Consider the following 19,959-nt stretch of genomic DNA (forward strand, 5'->3'; position numbering starts at 1 on the left):
TTTTAATGGTTTTATGAAGAAATATATTGTAATTAATTATAGTTTCATTAAAAATCCTATGCTTAACTATAATTCTCAAGTTTTAATATTTTATGGGATGGGAAAAACCCAACTCTCATATCCAACCATAACACATGCTTGACAAAACTCCTAAGTGAAAATATAATTAATAATGATTTATTTCCAAAAATTATAAAAATAAATAAACATTATATAACATATTCAAAAAATAGTTATTAAAGAAGAAATTTCAATTGCTTTGTGGATATGATAGATCATCCATAGAATTATAATATATTCAACCATTGTGATCAAATGATAAAATATAATTAATTCATTATTTATTTTTTAATTTTAAAAATAAAAAATAATTATTAAAGAAGAAATTTCAATTGGGTTGTGGATTTGATAGATCATCCATAGAATTATAATATATTCAATTTTTGTGATTAAATGATAAAATATAATTAATTATTATTTATTTTTTAATTCTAAAAATATAAAAAAACAAAATAAAATTAAAGAATAAATTTCAATTGCTCTATGGATATGATAAATAAATCCATAGATCTAAAACATATTTAGTATTTATAGGCAGAGAAAAAATTGTATTTTTTAATTTATATTTTCCCCAAATATCTTCATGAAATTTCCATAAATCTACTGATAACACAAAAAAAAATTGTGATTCTAAATGTAAGAAATGTAGATCAACATAAATTCAAACATTCAAAAAAAAAAAAAGAAATCACACAATATTATAAAAAATTGAAAAATTTACCTATTTTTGCCATATTTATTTTTAAAAATTTAAAAAATTAATGATTCACACTTGTTTCTTGCAATTTTTTGCAAATCTAGCACTCTAGGAATGATGTTTGAAGTTTTAGAGTCATTTGGGGGGCGAAAGAGCATATTTTTTTTATTAGTAGTGAAAGAAAGCTTATTTTAGGGAAATATGTTTGCTTTCCCCTTTATTTTTTTCTAGTTTTTGGCCATATATTTTTCATCAATACACTACTGATACACCCCGATATGCCCCCAATATGAGTCCAATATGCATGAAAAAAGACGAGATACATGATTTCCATGTGTATCCCGTATTTTTTCAAAGATACATTACGATACACCCCGTATCGGACATATCGTATCAAATTTTTAAACCTTGCATGAGATTTATAGAATCAATTAGTATAGTGTAGACAAATCACAATACACCTGCAGAACGCTCCTATGGGTATAGACAGTTTTGTCCACAGTAGTGTCGTGTGTATTGGTCCACTTTTGCATTCAGTTGAGATACTTTAACAGTTTACAATTCACTAATGGAATGGCCACTAAGACGTTAACCATCCACTTTTGCATTCTTTTGGTCGACTGACTGAAATACAATAATAGCATGTGAAGAGTAAAAATCAATTACTGGCCATCAGATCATTTCATTCTTTTGGTTGGTTGGAAGCTCAAAGGATGTTTGTAACATTAGCAATTAGACGACTGAGTCTAACCAAGTGGAATTTTCACCGTGATTTTCCCGGATTAGACCTGGGGCACGAAATGGAGCGGACAATCTGAGATCCGAAACTGTCCTACAAGGACTCAGTGCCATTATAGTAATACCATTCTAATAACCCAAATTGTGTGTAAGAAATAACTCCAATAATGGAGAAAAATTGTTGCTCCATGCACTGTTCACCATCTATTGATTGAAAAACGATTGTGTTCCTACTGAATCTTGATATCTTTATACAACTTTTGTTCCTTTCATTTCTCCCTTTATTTCTTTCATTTCTTTTAACTTCAGACTAGAAGGAAAGCCAAATCAGAGATGATGATGACGATGACCCGCCATATTACTCCAAGATGTAATAAAACAGACCCTAAAACTTCTTTAGTACCATAACTATGCTGTTTAATTTGAAGTTCCTGTTTCCTTGATGTATGCCGAATGCTTTTCTACAAGAAGTTTGATTAATGGACTTTCTACATCAGCATCAGCCTCGTTACTATCTCTATGAACAGTAATCCTTTCATTGCTTGTGACAACTACAACTTCCTCTTTACGAGTCAAAAGCTCATTGGCGATTACCACATGCATCTTGTATTTCCTTAGGGCCATATCTGCCTTCTCCAATAAGATCTTTGGATCTGTTTCCAGCTGTCAGTCAAGGAAGGGAGGAAATCAATTCTCTAAATTGTGTTTTGTGTACACTTTCATAATTTTGTTATCTTTCTGAATATGTATGGAAACTAGCTAATAACAAGTCTAAGAAACTGCAAAAATATCCATTAAAAAGCCATGCAGTTCATTGAAGAAAAAGAGGTGTTTAAAGGAAATTTTGAAATTTAACAAAGACATTAACCTTCAGTCCACATAGAACATCAGGAAACTAGTTATCTGGTTTTCTTGCTAGAATATTGTGTTTTGTGATATCCTAATTTTAGATTTCCTTCAACCTTCCAATAAATGCACGAAATCTCTAAACTTTTTCTCGTGTAATTAAGTTACCCTCATGGTTTCTTGATGTGAGAAAAAGTAACAAAAAAGAGAGAACTAATTTGCCCCATAAACCCTAAAGATGATTCTTTTTTAGTTAAATATTACTCCATTCTTTTCTAAGGTTTATTGCAATCTTGCACTTTATTTCTTGTATCAATATGATTGGAGCTCTTGGAGTTCTCATCACAGATACTATCCCTTTCAAACAACCATGAAACTCTAAATTGAATAAGCTTATTGAGGCATAAGATTTGTAACCTTGAAAGATATACAGTATGCCATAGGGGCCCATTCTTTCCTGAGAACTGAGAGCATCTTTGGAACCTGAGCAAGACGCATGTCTAGAGGACCAGATGCTGATTGAATTTTGTGTTCTGCCTGCTTGATGGCAAAGTTATGAAATCGTTAAACAAAATGGTAGGAAAAATATGAAGATTCCTATATATATGCTGGTATATGAAGCTTAATCCAAGTTAAAATTTATTGAATATATGAAATTTTATAATTTCCGAGAGCTAACCTAACAGAAATTCTTACCATGCTTTCCCATGGAACATAGAAATCAGATACTGCAGCAGCAAGGTAAAACATACAGTATGACCCAACATTTTTCACTGATATCGCAACCATCCTCAGAATCTGTATATACAACGTGAAGAAAAAATTGTCACAGATTGGAAATATTGCAAAGGAAAGAGGTCTCAAAATGGGACACCATAACGATGCAATAAGGAAATATAGTGAAGCAAAGAGGAGAAAAAACTATCAAAGAGCATGGACATTGTTTAGGCAAAACAATGCATCAAATAGATATATGATGGTGCAACAAATGATCAATAGACTGAACAATTCCAGTCCATGTTATACAGAGATTATACTGTAGACAGATATCCAGGTGAGAATAGTTGATGGGCGTCTTCTCTACCACATCTAAATGCTTGGCAGTTAACACACATCTTGGTATCAGATAATCTGACAAAAATATTTTGTGATTGTTGTAGAAAAAATCATGATAAAAATTTTGCACTTCATTTCTTTTCTCTTCTTTGATTATCCATCTTTGGTTCATGATCTACTTCATAGTATGGACCTACATAGATTATACTGTAGACAGATATCTAGGTGAGAATAGTTGATGGGGTATCTTCTCTTCCACATCTAAATGCTTGGCAGTTAACACACATCTTGGTATCAGATAATCTGACAAAAAATATTTTCTGCATTTGTTGTAGAAAAAATCATGATATAAATTTTCCACTTCATCTTTTTGTTTCCTCTTCTTTTGAGTTATCTATCTTTGGTTCATGATCTACTTACTAGTAGGGTAGTGCCTCTAATGATGTTCTGAAGAATGGCAATGACAAGGAATATGCTTCTTGCTATCTGTTTTTATAGGAAATTCATGCTTTTCTTGAATTCAACTTCAGTACATGCCTGACATGTATTCAGCATCCCAGTCATGTAGTAGCGAGGTAAATAAGCAGCTCTAATAAAAATTGTACATCCTCAATTACCAACAACAATAAGAGAGCAAATACTGAATCAGTTATAGATTGGTTTGCATGCTCAAAAGATTATATGGTCTAAACTCCCTGCCTGCTAGTTCAATGACAATTTGCATTTGTTCCTGGCTCCTGCTTCAAAACTTCTAGGTGTTGTAAGTTTGGTTATGAGACTCTGCACCACCATTCTACCTTGTACGAATCCAAATTTTCAAATATTTTGGCTGTCAGACCAGGAGTACCACCTTTTCTGGAACGGTTCTTATTGATATACAGAGAGCCCCATGCAAAGATTTGATAATAAGAATTTAAGTCCATGAACAAATTAATCATGCACACAAAAGAGATGCTAGAAATTATAGGAAGAGAAAATATGCAAAATTCTTATATCATTGTAATTAAAACAGATATGAAGTCAATCTAACCTGAAGATACTCAAATATAGAGGTGAAGGGAAGTTTCAGTAAGAGTCCCTTTTCTGTTGCCTGCAATGAAAGAGTATGTTGTGGTTTCTCAGCATTGCACAGAACTTGCCAGAAAAATGTGATTGGTGGACTGAGACATCTCAAAAGTCCAAATGAAAGCTACAAAATTGAAAACAATAAATAACATGATTTATAGATGATTCATACAGTGTGATGATGTCTGATTGCTCTCTTCACTGCCTCAGAATGTGACTGACGCACTGGAATACCATCAGAATTCCAATGAGAAAATGAGAACCATTAAAACTAGTAAGACAAATAATGTGAAAATTGATAAAGGATATAAGTTGCTGAAAAAAACCAAAAAGTAAGATTCATCATTTCCCCTCCCTACAATAACAATATGATTTATCTTATGGAGGGAAATGATGAATCTGACTTCAAATATTAACTAGTACCCCCTCCACAAACCAAATAAAAAAGTGTGATTAGCAGAATTCAAGACCTTGAACAGAAGATTCTTCTGTAAGTTCAAAACATTCGAGGAGTGAATTCTCAGGAAGAGATCTACAGTAGGGCTGGCAGGTTCCACTATACAAAGATGCATGTCTGGTATTATTGATGAAATCACAGCAAGAAGGAAAAAAACATTCTCTTGGACCAAGTGCACCTTTTTAGCATTGACAGAAAACATAATATCAGCAGAAGACTCACCGTCGGTGAAGAAAGACAACTGCATATCCAGCCTTCACAAAGTACCTAAAAAGTTTACCCACAAGTCCATCTTGTCAAAATTGTTTTGAAGTTTGCACATTTTCAATGCGAACTTTTATGGTCAGGGAAAATATGAACTTACTCAGTAGATGCCGCTCCTCGATGTCCTGAGCTGAAGTTATCAATATACCTTACACACCGCTGCTCTAGAGGGACAGTCGTACCACCAGATGACACACACACAATCCTGCTGGGTCCTTTATTTCCTGTAAATAAGCTCAACTAAATCAGATTAAAATTCATGGGAAATGGAGAACGAAGACAGAAATCCTTAATCACTTCTTCACTAAAATATTTCTTTAGCTAATAAAACAAAATTGTACTTGCCTGATGAAAAAGAGTGCCGGTCTATAAATTCCTTTAATTTTCTACCAATGTCGAGACTATCTTTCAGAGGTGGAGCTGAGTTGAAAAAGGATTCGATGTCTGTATCCAGTGTTCTATGTGGACCTTGCAATCCATCCCTTGAGTCCATCATAGAGGCCTGAAGTCAAATGATCCCAGAACGACATCATCATTGCTTGAGGCAAAATGAAAAATCCCATCCATTGATATTGAATACGGGAAAACAAAGAAAGTCATCCTCTCTTCACAAAAATCCAGCTTTCTGATATTAGTCGTCCATCAATTTGGCGTTTGAAACAGAAGAGCATAAATAAAAAGATCGAAACCCATGATCAAGAAATGGGAAAACTCGGGAGTCAAGTAAATGTTCAATTACTAGTTTTCTCTCGAGTCTCGGTTCTCATTTAGTAATAAGTCCACATTGCATCAGATCAAAATTCAATTTAATGCAAGAAAAAATCAGAGGCACATACGGGGTATCTTTCATTTCGACCCTAATAGAAATAAAACCCTAATTCTCATACTGGATTTTCTCCAAAAACCATATAAATAATAAGCGAGAGACTGCTAGGTATCTATACGACGAACCCACAAATGAATTCTTCAAAAATGAGGAAACAAACTGGTGCAAAGCATTTGATTCATGAAGAATAAAATAGCCTTACCTCAGCTGTGTAAAAAACTCCACAATATGGAACGAATTCGCCCAGTTATCTACAGCGTAACAGCAATATATCAACTCTCCCACCGTCCAAGTGCAACTCGACGGTGACAGTTACAGAAAAGAAAATATTATTAATTTGGGTAAAGCAAATATAAACCGTATTTTTTGTTGGCCGTTGATTCCCGCCAACGTGACGTGAGGTAGATAAAGGGATTTTGGCGAATTCACATCTGCGCCCCACGGAGGGCGAACCACAGAATATCTCAACCGTGTATTGAAACATCTTCCACTGACAACTTCGGGAGATATTCTCAATGCACGCTGAGATGTGCATGCGGAGCGTTTGTGGGGCGCAGATGTGATCTCATTTTGGCATCGAGACCCGAAACCGGATTCAGTCAGTGCGGGACCCTCGCGAAATTCTCGAAGCCAAAAATATTTGGGATTTATACCGCTAGGATCTCCTTCTCCCGCTCCTTCTCCCGCTCCCGCTCCCGTATTTCTTTTTGTTGCCTACGAAAAACGCGATTCATATCCGCTCCGAGAGTTCTGACTATCTCGTCAAAACTTAAATCCTACTCTGCATTTGATCCATTTTTTTCTTTTTCGTTTTTGATTTTTTTAGTCAAGAGAAGTTGATATCTCCTCGAATTTATTCAGTATTTCTAGGCTCCATTCTCGATCGATCAATATCTCCATTCTCCGGAGGTACTAGTTTTTAAGTTTCTGTCTTCTTTGTATTTTGTTTGTATTTCTTTGAATTCCTGAATTATCGATGAGTTCTCTAGGTGTATCTTATGATTCAAGCTCTTTTCAGCCATGGAGGATGAAGCATCAGGTTTGTTTCGTCGGACTTCGACCCGAACTAGAAAGGTCGCAGCGAAGATGGTTGCTGCCCTTGCAAGCAGCGACAATCGTACGCAGGTTTGCTTTTTTGGCTCCATTGAAGTTACTAAAACTTGAATTTTTAAAGAATGCTTGACATGTAACTTAAGTTTTGGGTATTTTAATGTGGGTTGTTTATTGGAATTATGTTCACCAGGCAGCTCTTGCTCGTCTTGAAGCTTTGGAGAATGATAACGCGGGAATAGAAACAATAGAGATTAATGACGATGATGAAGCCTCTCTTGATGAGGATGAAGGTATGCTTTACTTTGATTACTTCTTGCTTTTCCATCTATGCTTTGTTTTATGGACACATCTTTATTAGTTCTATCGAGAAAGAAGAAAAAGAAAGAAAATCCAGAGCAGGAGTACATCTTTAGGACTAGTTGATGAAGAATTATTTGTTTATTTGAAAGACATTATCTGATATTCATCTCAACTCAACTCAAAGCAGTCTTTCCCAACTATATGAAGCCACGGCTACATGAATCCTGATTCCCATTCCACTCTGTTCAGTGCCATGCATACAATTGGTCAAATCTGCGTTATGAGAGTTGTACTGGCTGTGATTTTTTTTTTTTTTTTATATTGTAAAACGGTTGAGTCTATTCTAAGGCTCAAAGATAACATGACACTGGTGCAGTTTTTTCATCAACAATTGACTGTTTTGAATTTCAGTTGGTTTAGGTTTTCTATAACTAGCTCCGTTTCCATATGCCAAACCATTGACACAATTCCATGGCAAAGAAGGGAAAAATACTTAATACACAGGCTTTGTATTATTAACCATTCGCAAAATAACAAACCTATTAAAATTTGAAAAGCTGTGTCATTTTTTTTGTTCCAATGGTGCTAATATGTAATTATATTTATTCTATTTTCTCTATATTAAACCTCTTGGAAATGAGTTCAACCATTTCTGTTGTTAATTTGATTAGTCCATAAAATTATGAGTTTTTGGATGGGGAATAGTGAAAAATGGATTACACCACAGATTTGATGGGGTTTAAAACTAAAATGCTACTAAATGGGTTAGGAGTGTCAATATGAGATTCTTCCTTGGAGTTTAAAATGTATTTTCTGTATAATAAGACAAGGTCTAATAAATAAGTGTGAATTGAGTGCCATAGTCATGGTTCCATTGCCCACCAATCCCATGTAAGAACCACAGTTATTTGCAAGTATGTGAACCCATGACATGGATGGAATGGACACTCGCCATCTATATGAAGGTTACTCAGTTTACAACAGGAGTTATTGGTTTACCTGTAATCTTCAATAATTATACATATATAACTCAGATCACCAACAAGTTTCTATATAGGTGTTTAGGGCTGCATCCTGCCATTACTTTATGGCATGTGTCTGTTTCTCCATAGTCTTACCATCTTTTCTAAGTGAGCCCATATTATTATTTTATTATTTCACTTCTTGAAGCACATAAGGTATTAATGTATTATGGTACATTGAAAAGATAGATAAAGGCAAGCACATAATTGAAAGTAAGTTTCGTAGCATGATATCACATTATAAATTTGGACTTGATTATTAGTTGTGGAGAGAGTAATAAGTCTAATAAGGCAAGTGTTTCTTGACCCTTCCCTTGAGGATTCTAGAATTTGGTCAGTATCACCAGATGGTCTCTTCACTTGTTCCTCCTTTTTCAAAATCGTTGCTTCACCTAATCCTCAAGGGGTGGACTTCCCCATGAAAGAAATTTGGAGTAACCCTATTCCACCTAAAGTTCAAGCTTTTTGCTGGGAAACTTTCCTTGTTCTCAGGCCCCGTGGGAATAGGAAACTCTAATAGAGCTGAGATTTTAGCAGCGGTACAAGGTATTCAGATTGCAGAACAATTAGGGGTTCAGCACTTGGTAGTTGAAGGAGACTCTCAAATTGTGGTGGGGTGGTTGAAAGACCCAGCTTCGGCCATGTGGCAACACAGAGATTTATTAAGGAGAGTAAACTGGCTTACAAGAAATATGACTGTTACCTCTCTATGGGTGGGAAGATCAGCAAACATCTTAGTGGATGGGTTAGCTAAGCAGGGGGCTACAAGGGAGCAGCAATTTTGGGCTGCTTTGTAATTTTATTTATGGTTAATTCTGTTTTATTTTGATGCAATACTTTTCTGAAGAGGTAACAGCTCATGCCTCTTCAGTGGTGTTTTTTCTGAATTAATAAATTTCTTCATTCATCAAAAAAAAAAAAAACTTTCCTTGGTAAGGTAAACACTTGTAACATGATACAGAGAAGATGGCCTTATGCCTGTCTTTCTCCTCACCGGTGTTTCTTATGTAGGGGCAGTCGTGAGACCCTATCTCATTTATTAATTTCCTGTCCCTTTGTGTTTCAAATTTGGGAGTTTTTTTGTTCTCTTTTTGGGTGCAAGTGGGACCCCTTCAAGATGTGGTGGGATTGTTTAATCCTAACTTCTTGAGGCAATCAAAGAAGAGAGGGAAGATGCTTTGGAGAGCCACTAAAGCAGTAATTTGTTGGGTGGTTTGGGAAGAAAGGAATAATAGGATCTTCTCTTAAAAAATCAGAACTCTGGAAGAAGTGATAGTATAAAGTTAAAGGTGGCATTATGGGTAAAGACATTGGATAGCTTCCATAGATTATTAGTCACTGACATTCAAAGAGTCTAGACTAAAATAGCATAGTCATGGAGAGAAAAGATAAGAGTAAGAGTGGACTAGAAACCCCCAGAAAGCAATAAAGTCAAGTTGAATTTTAATGAGAAATGCAAACTCCTTTGCTGATGGATTAGCTAGGCAAGGGGTGAATAGGGATTCTGATTTCTGGGCTCAGCTGTAATTGTTTTTTCTTTTTGGGTGCCTGCCCACTTTCTTGGGGAGTTAAGATACTTTAGCTCCTCTACTTTGTAAGCTTATTCCTATTTAATGAAATCTGTTATCGATAAAAAAAAATGATGGGAACTCAATTGGAAATCCAGGGATGGCAGGAATAGGAGGAGTAAGCAGAAATTTTGAAAGGATAATTTTGGCCTTATTTTCAGGGCCAATCGGTCTGTGAAATTCCTTGAAGGCTGAACTGTTAGCACTACTACAAGGTCTCCGGTTAGCAAAGCAGTTGGGTTTCAGACGGGTTGAGGTGGAAGGGGATTCAAAAATTGTTGTCTCATGGGCAAACCAAAACATGTGTACTCCCTGGACTCTAAAATATGTGACAAGGGAAGTGGAAAAGATTGCTAAGGATATAGAGGCTAAATTTAAGTGGGTTAGAAGAAGTGCAAATGGGTTAGTTGATTCCCTTGCCAAACAAGGAGTAATGAGGCAACAATTGTTTTGGGCTTCTATGTAACTAGGGTTTGAAAATTGGGGATGACGTTCCTGTCATCAAGCTGTATTAACTGCTTCTTTAATTGAATATAATAAAATAAATATATTTTATGTTGATAAAAAAAGATCTAATAAGGCAAGACTTGGATGCAAATTTCATTACACGTTATTTTGACTGGATATGCTTTAAGAGGTTATATCAAATTAAATGCATATTATTTAATTTATCTATTTATTTGGGGTTTATTAAGAGTTGTTTTTAACTTTTTATCGGTGAAGGGTGTTTCTGTCTAGACAGGTCATCTGGAAAACTTATGCATCTCAATGCTCAGTTATGTCCAGCAATTCAAAGTGTCCATCTCACTGAATTTATGATGTCTGCAATACACTGTTCCAATTCAAACTATCATATTGTGCAATGCTTTATATCAATTGTTCTAGTGTTGGTTAATTGTGGTTAACCACCAAAGTGGGCATTGCTTTGGAATACATGTAACAAATTTATAAGATTTTATCTCAACTAAGCCTTGTCCCAACTATATAGGGTAGGCTACATGGACCCTGTTCTGCCACTCCACTCTGTTCAGTGCCATGTCCTTGTCTCAACTATTATGCATTTAACCCTACCTTATTAAGAATTTAAAAATAGAAACAAAGATGGTGGAAAATCCGAGTCTGGAATTTGCAACTCTTATTTTCTTTTTATAGGTAAGGATGAAGATTGTATTAATATTTGTGGAAGAGGGGAAAAAGCCCCATCTACAAGGTTATTTGTGTGTGTATAAAATTTATATATTAAAAATGCTTTGTCAGCAATTAGTCCATTACAAAGTTTAGAAAGATAATCTGGTAATAATTGATAAAAAAAAGATAATCTGGTAATATCTGTTAGGATGATGCCCACCAGAAAATTCATCTATTCTGCTTTCCTTATCATTCCCATTCTTGAAGGTTCTTGTTCAAAAAATCTGCCTATTCCATAAATTCCAAAATGTAGAAAATGGTTTTAGATTCCATGGGGTGTGGCTTCTTCTAATGAAGCCTTTCACAGACCATGCTCGGACTAGAGAATGTTTTATGTTTTGGTAATAAAATAAAAATTTATTAAAAGGAAAAAGAGAGAGATACAAGGAAGGTGACCTACCAACTCCTTGAAGTCTACAAGGATGATCCAATGTTGGAGGTTCAGAATGCCAGGGCTGGTGCTGGAGTAGAAGCTGAAGAGGAGATGGAAGGTGAGGTCTTTTTAGGCATACATGAGGAGACCAGATACCAATTTGATTGCCACAATGAGGATGTTCGGCAATATGTGGAGGTGAAGATCAGAAAATTGGGTGTTGATTTGGGTAGAAAGAGAAACCCTGAAGAGCAGGGATATCAATCCAACGAAATAACAATAAAGAAAGTGCGCAGTTCAAGAAATCATAATGTTGTGCATGTGACCAAGGTTTTCACTAGGCTGAAATTGGGCCTGACAGGAGCAGGCCCTACAAAACATTTCAGATGGGTTTACAGGAGAAAAGGATTGAGAGATAATGGGACGTATGGTATAGATCATAGGGGGACGCCGAGACAATATCAGTCTTCAATCTCCCTACTGCCGAAAGAGCATCAGGAAAACACTTTGCGTGGAGGTGAATCCGCTCCTGAGGTGAGACAGACAATGCAAAAGGAAAACAGTAATGTCAGGGAGTCAGGTGAAGGGGCCCTCCAAAAAATGGTGGACAGAGAGGTGGCAATTGGGAAGAGCCTAGGTCTGTTTTGTTGGGGTATTGACTATTGAGGAGTTTTCTAGAAAGGCTTTTGAGGAGTTTGAAAGGAGAAGAAAGGAAGAGAAGTTGAATAAAGATGATCGTCCGAAAAAAGACAAGATATGGGATGAAGAGGTTGTAATTAGAGAAGATTTGTCCACAGAGGTTCTTTGAAGCCATGGTGTGCCAAGGAGGGTTTTTTTGTTTTTGTTCTTCTGTTTTATTGAAGGGCTGTTGGGCTTTGTTTTTTTTGGGGTCTGGTCAGGGTTCTCTATGTTTCTCAGGTAGGATTTGGTTCGGGGATTTTTGGGTTTCCTGAGCTATGTGGATTTGGGGTCTTAATGGGTCTTTGAGACTTGCTTGTCTTCTCTCGGTGATATCTTATCACCTCCTTGTTGTTTCTCTTTTTGTTTTAATAAAATTTTATCTTTATTCTTAAAAAAAATGATCCAATGTTGTCTAAAAAGTTTGGTGAGATAGGATGACATCATATAAGAGCATTAATAATAAATGTGGTACCAACTCCTTGAAGGAGGAACTAATGTGTAAAAGTTTTGGATTTTCTACTTCTAAAAATCAAGTTATCTATCATTAAGTTTTTGCTCAAGACTGCTATCCACATAAAGAGGGACACCTTGGATGGGGTACGTGGTGATGAAATCCTTCTCCAACTGAAGGGAACATTTTTCTCCTCCAATGTATATAGGACTTATCCGTGAAGGCTTATTAACCATGAAGGCTTTATTTTGGATTAGCATCCCTAATCTTATCCTCCTTTTCAATATGGGTGCTGGTTTGTAACCAGGCTAGCAGTTCTACTGAGTGGTTGACCTTCCAATCACTTATTTGAATTTTGAACTGTGAGTTTCTGCACAACATCGCTAGCCAACATTTTTTAACGGTCTAAACAATGCTATTCTTGATGTGTCATTTAAGATAAAAATGGAAAACCTCCTCTCTGGGGTTGTTGCCACACAACTTCCATAATGCACTCAGGCCCCACCTTCCACTTTAACTATGGTATGTTAGAAAATTTGTGCAAGTTCTTTAAGATTATATCCATATGAAACTATTGAAGGAAGTGTTTCCTAGCAAATAGTTGAATGCCCATGTTTACTTACCATGATGCAGTGCCTCAGCATGTTTAGCTCATAGCTGAAGCATCATTACCACTCTTGATAAGCTTTATTTATTAGGCCAGAAATGCCAATCCCACTCCATCTGGCACCTTTGATTTTAATACTTGTTACAAGAAGAAATTCTCTGAGATAACTGTCACTGAAGATGGAATGGTGAAAAGTGATATGTATACTGGCAAGTTCAGATAGGTCCCTCTTCAATGTAATAACTTCCCCTCCCTTTGATAATTATCCCTTTCTCCACCAGTCGGTTTTCCAGGCCCCTCAGGATGGGCCTTGTCAAAAAAAAAATATTTTCCTTCCATTCAAAATGGGAAACTAGTTAAATTTTATATCCCCTCTTGTCATCATCTTGTCTGCTGAAGCAAGATATGTTTTTGGGCAAATTGTGACAGGAGAGAATTAATGGTTGTTTTTTGCACTTCACATACTGAAATGCAGTACTTAGATTCCCTATTAATGTGAGATGCTATCTTAGGTTCCATTTGGCAAGTCTTTTTAAGTTCTGCAGGCAGCCTAGATGGCCAAAAGATGTAATGAGCTTTTGTGGACTTTTCTTTAAAGATCTAGACCATTTGATAAGTATCCTAGTCTATCATGATCTACAGAGCTGTTAAATGAAAAATTTTAGGTGCAGAAAGACCGGAAACTTCATTTGAAGCTTCCAGATTTTTGACCATTTTGGGCTTCCATGAGCTTTTTAGGGCATAGGTCTTTCTGGCTTCCTGTCTTTCATTGCCAAACAGAGAAAGACCAAATTTTGGTCATCCAATCTTTGAAAAGCCTGAAAGACCACACAAAAAGACTTGCCAAACCCTCCTTAATAACTTATAGATAATGTTATCCTTTTTATCTTCTGTTTATATTGTCTCTTTGAATAATAGTAATTCCCAGGCAAACTGTGTGTGCACATGTACGTACATCTGTGTGCAGATGATAGAAATGATGATTCAACTGAGACAGATCATAGACTTAGCTTCCTATTCACTTAGAATTCAGTGATTCTCGTGGACCATTGTGGTTCTTGTCAAGTTATCAGTATCAGGATGGTATATCTTGAGAACTGGTTCAGTTTAGCATCAACTTGGAAATTGAAGAACTTGTCAGAAAGCATGCCCATTTGTGACCTAAAATTTGGGAATTAGTGCTAGTTTAACTTTGTTTTTCTATTCTCTTTTCACTATTCTTAGGTCTCAAAAATAGCATATATAGAATAAGACAGCTACCTTTTCCATGTGATTAGGAGAAATTTTGTGATATTTGCCCTAGACTTTACAAGTTGAAGTGAATTTTGTGGCCTGAATTCTCAATCAATGAACACTGCCTGAACAGTAATCCTGGGAGTATTGAACCATCAGGTTCCCCCTTGCTTTGATGGAGAAGAAAGCGAAGGGTGAAGAAGCAAGCTTTTTGCCGACCATGAAATGGAGAAGAGAGATGGAGTTTGAAGCAAAGAAGTTCTTGCTTGAAGAGTGCAAAAAATGGAGAAGGCTCCTTGAAGGTTAGGGAGGAGAAGAAAGCCACTATTTTCCTCATTGGAGAAACAACATTATGCCTGAAAGGATTTATTGATGGAGCAATTTGTTCAGTGAAAAAGATTGGGTGGAAGGGTCGTCTTGCAATTACAGGGAAGAATTACATAGCTGAACTAAGGCACAATGGGAAAGGTTGGTGTGTTGTAGTTACTAGTTACAGAGGTATTTGGGAATGGCAGGAAGCAGATGGTCTGCATTCTGAAAGGAAAGGGAAGCAAAGGTTGGAAGTTATTCACAAATTTATTACAAGACTACTTGATCAACATTGAAGAAGGCAAGGTAATGAGGCAATCACTGGCAGCAGAAGAAACGGAGAGGCAAGACATGGAGGGAATTACTACTAAAAGTGAGGAAAAATGAGTTTTTAGTGGTGAAACAGAGCAGAAGCCAGAGTTGTTTTTTCAAATTCAATAAAATCAAACAAGATGGAAATGCAAGTGGAAAAAGGAGTTTGGAAGAAGAGGTTGGTGCTAATAGCAGGAAGGAAGATTGCAGAATGGAAATCGATTGTAAATTTGATTGTGGAGAAATTCAGTAAAAAATCTTCAACACTGGTAGTACCTTTTAGTGATACGAGAGAAATTCTTGATATCGGTGATGAGTTAGTTGAGTTTTCTTCAATCGAAACTGGAGAGGGGCTCGTCCTGATTGAATAGTGGCATATGTCTTCTAATGAACAAGACATTGCAGTGGGAAGATTTAACATAAAATTATTAGGGCTTCCCTTCAATTTCTGGAGGACACTTTTTGATAGAATCATCAGAATGTTGGGCGGAGTGATGGAAAACTGTAAGTCTGTAACTCGTTAACTTGTGGGCGGTAAGAGTGAAGATCTTTGGAGTTAAACCGGAGGAAATCCCTAGATTTTTGGCCCTCTTCTTAAACAGCTTGTCGAGGAAGATTTAGGTGTTGATGGAAGTGGAAGTGGCACTGTGGAAAGGATGTTCTGAGGAGGAAGACGGTTTTGAGGTGGATGATGGGTATTTATGTGGAGAAGGGAGAGTGGTTGGAGGGAGAAGAGGAAAGGGCACCTCACTTTGAGAAGGTGAACAGTTGAGTTCTAAAGGCCAAATGTTTGACTGTATCGAAAAGGAAAAATTTTCAAATAATTTTGAACACCAATAGACCTTTGGTGCTGCTATCCAGGCTGGCCCATATGACTCTTTTAGTAGTCATGTGAGTGTTAAATGAAGAGTTTCAACTGTAGACAAAATTTTTGTCCATTATTGTCCCCAAAGTAGACTCAATCGATGGGGGATTCCAAGAACTTGGCAAAAGAAAATTTTCAGTGGGTTCCTAGATTGAACATTAAAGAAAGAGAGGCTGAATTGAAGATGATGGATCGTCCAAATCCAAAATATTCTAGGACGTGTAGGGAGGAAAACGAAATGGAAGATGGAGGATGGATAGACTATGAGCTAACAGAGGAGGAAGACAATTTGAATATACTCTATGGCTGATAGTTTGGAGGAGAACACTAAGTTGGCAGATCTAGGAGGGGAGGAAAATAAGGAGACTTCTGCTTCTTTTCAATTGGTTGCAGGGGAGGAAAATCTAAGATCAAACAATGGAGAATCAGACCATTTGAAGAACTGCAAGCAGGGTGTCTGTAAGGAAGTAGTAGTCGACCATCGGCAACATTACAAGGATGATCCTAAATTCCTAGTTATGATAAGCTAAAGATAAATTCAAGTAAACATGAGGGGGGTCCAAGTACAACAAAAGCTTCACCATAAAAAACTACAAATGGATTAATCAGTAAACCCCAAGGTTCTGGACAAAAAATTTTGACTGATAGTCCTTGTATGCTTCCCGACCCTTCCTCCATGCCCATTCCAGGTATGATCATAAATTCTGTTTATGGTACTAATCCTTGATTTGTGTCTGAAGCATGTCTTCTAGGTTCCCAAGTTGCCATTAAGCCACAAGCCCAACATTCTGGCAGTTGATAAGAGATTAGGGAGTTGAGAATAGAAGGTGAAGATGGAAGGGAGAGGAGAATCTGGGAGTTAATAGAAAAATTTTTTGGAAGAATTAGAAAGAAAGGAATTTAATAATTGTAAGACAGATGGAGGAGCTTCAGCTATAATTATGAGTTGGTAGTAGGTGGGGAGGGTAGGGGAGAGAAGATGAGAAAGCCGATGAGAATGAAAAAGAAGATTTTGGTGCTGTTTGGCAAGTCTTTTTAGAAAGATCTTCTAGCAGTAGCCCAGATGGCCAGAAGACATGTTGAGCTTTTGGGGTCTTGTCTTTAAAGACAGACCATTTGGCAAGCGGGTCGGTCTACTAGGCTTTTAAAAATGCATTTAGAGGCTATATATCACATAGAAAGACCGGAAAGCTTCATTTGAAGCTTCTCAAATTTTGGTGTTTTCGGTCTTTTCGGGTCTTTCCTTGTGCACGCCTTCTCACCTTTCCGGATTTTGGTTACCAAATGGAAAAAGACCCATTTTCGATCTTTTGAGCTTGTCGAAGCCGAAAAGACCATGCAGAAAGACTTGCCAAACACTGGCAGTTGTGACTGGTTTTGTGGGAAAACTAGGGTGTAAACTGAAGAGTCCAAATGAAATAAAAGTTTTTTGAGAAAAAGAAAGGAAGAAGGAAAGGTGAGGAAAAGAAAATTGAGTGAAGCTGAGAGGTTAAGGCTAGATGTGGAAGGAGATAAGGAATTCAGTTAGAGAAAGGAGAGGAGAGGAAATAAATAAAGGGTAGAGTACAAGGGTGGGTTGAGAGTCAATTGGAATGTAAGAGGATTGGGGAATGCAAGAAAGAAGGCTACAATAAGGTTGTTTTTGGTTTGAAAAGTAGGGAAAGGTAGGGAAACCTATACAAGGCTAAAGGAAGTTATAAGGAAAGAAGACCCAGATGTATGACTTTCCAGGAATCTAAATTGGCAGAATTTAATTCAAGGTGAGCTAGAAGCGTACGGAAGGCAAGGGGAGTTAGTTGGGTAATGAGTCCCTCTTGGGGGACTTTTAGGAGGCAAAGTAACTTTATTGAAAGAGGAGTTGCTAGGAGTTGAAGAACTTATTGGAAAATTTAATGTTTCCGTTAAGTTTAGACAGGGGGTTGATGGATTTGAATGGGTGTTGACAAATATATATGGCCCAAATGGTTATAGAGAAAGAAATGAGATGTGGGAGGAATTGGGAGATATTAGAGGACTTTGGAAGGGACCATGATGCCTAGGTGGAGATTTCAATGTAATCAGATTTGCAGGGGAAACAAATAATTTGAGGCAAAGTGTCAATACAAGCATGAGGAAATTCAATGATTGAAAATCAACAACTTTGAAGCCTAGGTAGAGATTTCAATGAAATCAGGTTTGTAGGGGAGACAGATAATTTGAGGCAAAGTTTCAATACAAGCATGAGGAAATTCAATGATTTCATCAATAACTTTGAAGCCTAGGTGGAGATTTCAATGTTATCTGATTTGCAGGGGAAACAAATAATGAGGCAAAGTGTTAATACAAGCATGAGGAAATTCAACGATTTCATCAACAACTTTGAATTAAAGGAAGTGTTTCTTTTGCATAATAATTTCACTTGGTCTAACCTTTAGCCAACCCCTATATGCTCTAAACTTGATAGATTTTTATTCACTACTAACTTGGAGGAACATTAGGGAGACTTAGTCTCTTGGGCCTTGCCTAGGGTAACATCTAATCATTGGCCTATTACTATTGCTAAAGAAGAGTTGGTAGTAGAGGTGTAACCCCTTTTAGATTTGAGAACCTGTGGTTGTCTCGCCCTAGTTTTGTTGAGAGAGTAAAGGATTGGTGGAATGAAAGTACCCCAAGGGTGAAATGGGAGGTACGAAATTTCATTGGAAATTAAAGTTAGGATAAAAGAATGGAACATTTAATAGCTTGGAAGGATTGAAGAGAGGAAACAAGAGGTTATTAGTCAAATTGAGGAATTGGATGCTAAGGAAGGGAAGGGACTTTTGAGGAAAGGGACAAGGAGATGAGATGGGCCCTAAGGAAGCAATTGGAGGATCTGATATTTAAAATAAAATTCAGTTGGAGGCAAAAGTCCAGACACAAGTGGGTGAGGGAGGAGGATAGAAATACAAAATTATTTCATGCTTTGGCTAATGGAAGAAGGAAAATTTTCATCTCTAAATTGGAGATTGATGTTGTAACACTCACCCAATAGTTTGAAGTTGCATTGGCCTTTGTGGAACACTTTAAATTTATTTATAGGAGACCCCTGAAGAATAGATTGTGGTTAGAAGGGTTGGATTGTCCCAAATTATTTGTGGGCCTTAAATTGTGGGTTGAAATGAGTTTTAATTTGGAGGAAATAAAGGAAGCAATCTTCTCTATGGGTAGATCTAAAGCATCGGGTCCGGATGGGTTTACAATGGCTTTCTATCAAAATTGTTGGGACATTATTAAGCAAGACATCCAAAAGGCTTTCAATAATTTCTTCGAGAGAGGGGTGATAAATCTAGGGCGGAACTCCACTTTTATTTTATTGGTTCCAAAAAAAAATGTGAAGTGATCCAAAAGAGTTTAGACCTATTTGGTGTAAATAGATATAGGTGTGTATTGAAACTTTCCATTATTCAATTTTGTTGAATGGGACAATGGTAGATCACTTTCCGGAAATTAGGGGGATTAGGCAAAGGGAACTCCCTTTCCCCTTTCCTCTTCTCTCTAATTGTTGAAGTGCTAGGTAGGCTAATAGAGTGGGCAGATTCTAGAAACTTGGTGAGGGGATGGAGGGTTGGCAGGGATAGGGAATAGGTTACTCATCTATAGTTTGTTGATGATACTATTTTGTTCTGTGAGGGGATGAAGTTAGGTGGGTTAGGAATCTGAAGTTGGTGATTCAACTTTTTGAGAAAAATGTCAAATTTGAAAATAAACTTTGACAAAGGTTGTGTGGTGGGGTTTAATATGGATGAGAGGGAGGTGATAGAGAGGGCTGAAGTTTTGATATGTCTGGTTTCTCAATGACCTCTAAAATATTTGCAATTGCCTCTAGGGGATAATCCGAGAAATAACAGTTTTTCCATGGGTTGCCTGTAACTCTTATTTTATGGTTTACTAAGAGGTTAGCTTCATGGAAGAAGAGTTATTTGTCCTTAGGTGGTAGAATCACGCTGGTAAAATCTACTTTGACAAACTT

The 19,959-nt window shown here is 36.7% G+C and overlaps 2 protein-coding genes across 3 annotated transcripts in view; one reads left to right on the forward strand and one right to left on the reverse strand.

The window, feature by feature from the left end:
- Positions 1–1,663: 1,663 nt before the first annotated feature.
- LOC104589311 (phosphopantothenate--cysteine ligase 2-like) lies at positions 1,664–6,367 on the reverse strand. 2 transcript variants are annotated; one of them, XM_010247574.3, is made up of 10 exons: positions 6,212–6,366; positions 5,529–5,685; positions 5,284–5,407; positions 5,142–5,186; positions 4,933–5,018; positions 4,635–4,687; positions 4,428–4,487; positions 3,038–3,139; positions 2,759–2,878; positions 1,664–2,158 (listed from the first exon to the last, which is right to left on the reverse strand). In XM_010247574.3, the coding sequence occupies exons 2-10, from the start codon at positions 5,677–5,679 to the stop codon at positions 1,913–1,915; spliced, it is 987 nt and encodes a 328-aa protein (XP_010245876.1). In that variant the 5' UTR covers positions 5,680–5,685; positions 6,212–6,366; the 3' UTR covers positions 1,664–1,912. The 2 variants fall into 2 exon arrangements, with proteins under 2 accessions (XP_010245876.1, XP_088748501.1); XM_088892375.1 differs by lacking the exon at positions 2,759–2,878 and having other exon boundaries at positions 6,212–6,367.
- Positions 6,368–6,670: 303 nt separating this feature from the next.
- SEF (HIT-type Zinc finger family protein) overlaps positions 6,671–19,959 on the forward strand; it is a 40,743-nt gene continuing 27,454 nt past the window's right edge. The window contains exons 1-3 of the mRNA XM_010247573.3: positions 6,671–6,918; positions 7,028–7,134; positions 7,253–7,352. Coding sequence (XP_010245875.1) covers positions 7,030–7,134; positions 7,253–7,352 — 205 coding nt within the window. The 5' untranslated portion in view covers positions 6,671–6,918; positions 7,028–7,029. The remainder of the gene's footprint in view (positions 6,919–7,027; positions 7,135–7,252; positions 7,353–19,959) is intronic.

The sequence above is a fragment of the Nelumbo nucifera genome, chromosome 1 (assembly GCF_055504915.1).
Source record: "Nelumbo nucifera cultivar China Antique chromosome 1, China Antique-T2T, whole genome shotgun sequence".
NCBI classification, from domain to species: domain Eukaryota; kingdom Viridiplantae; phylum Streptophyta; class Magnoliopsida; order Proteales; family Nelumbonaceae; genus Nelumbo; species Nelumbo nucifera.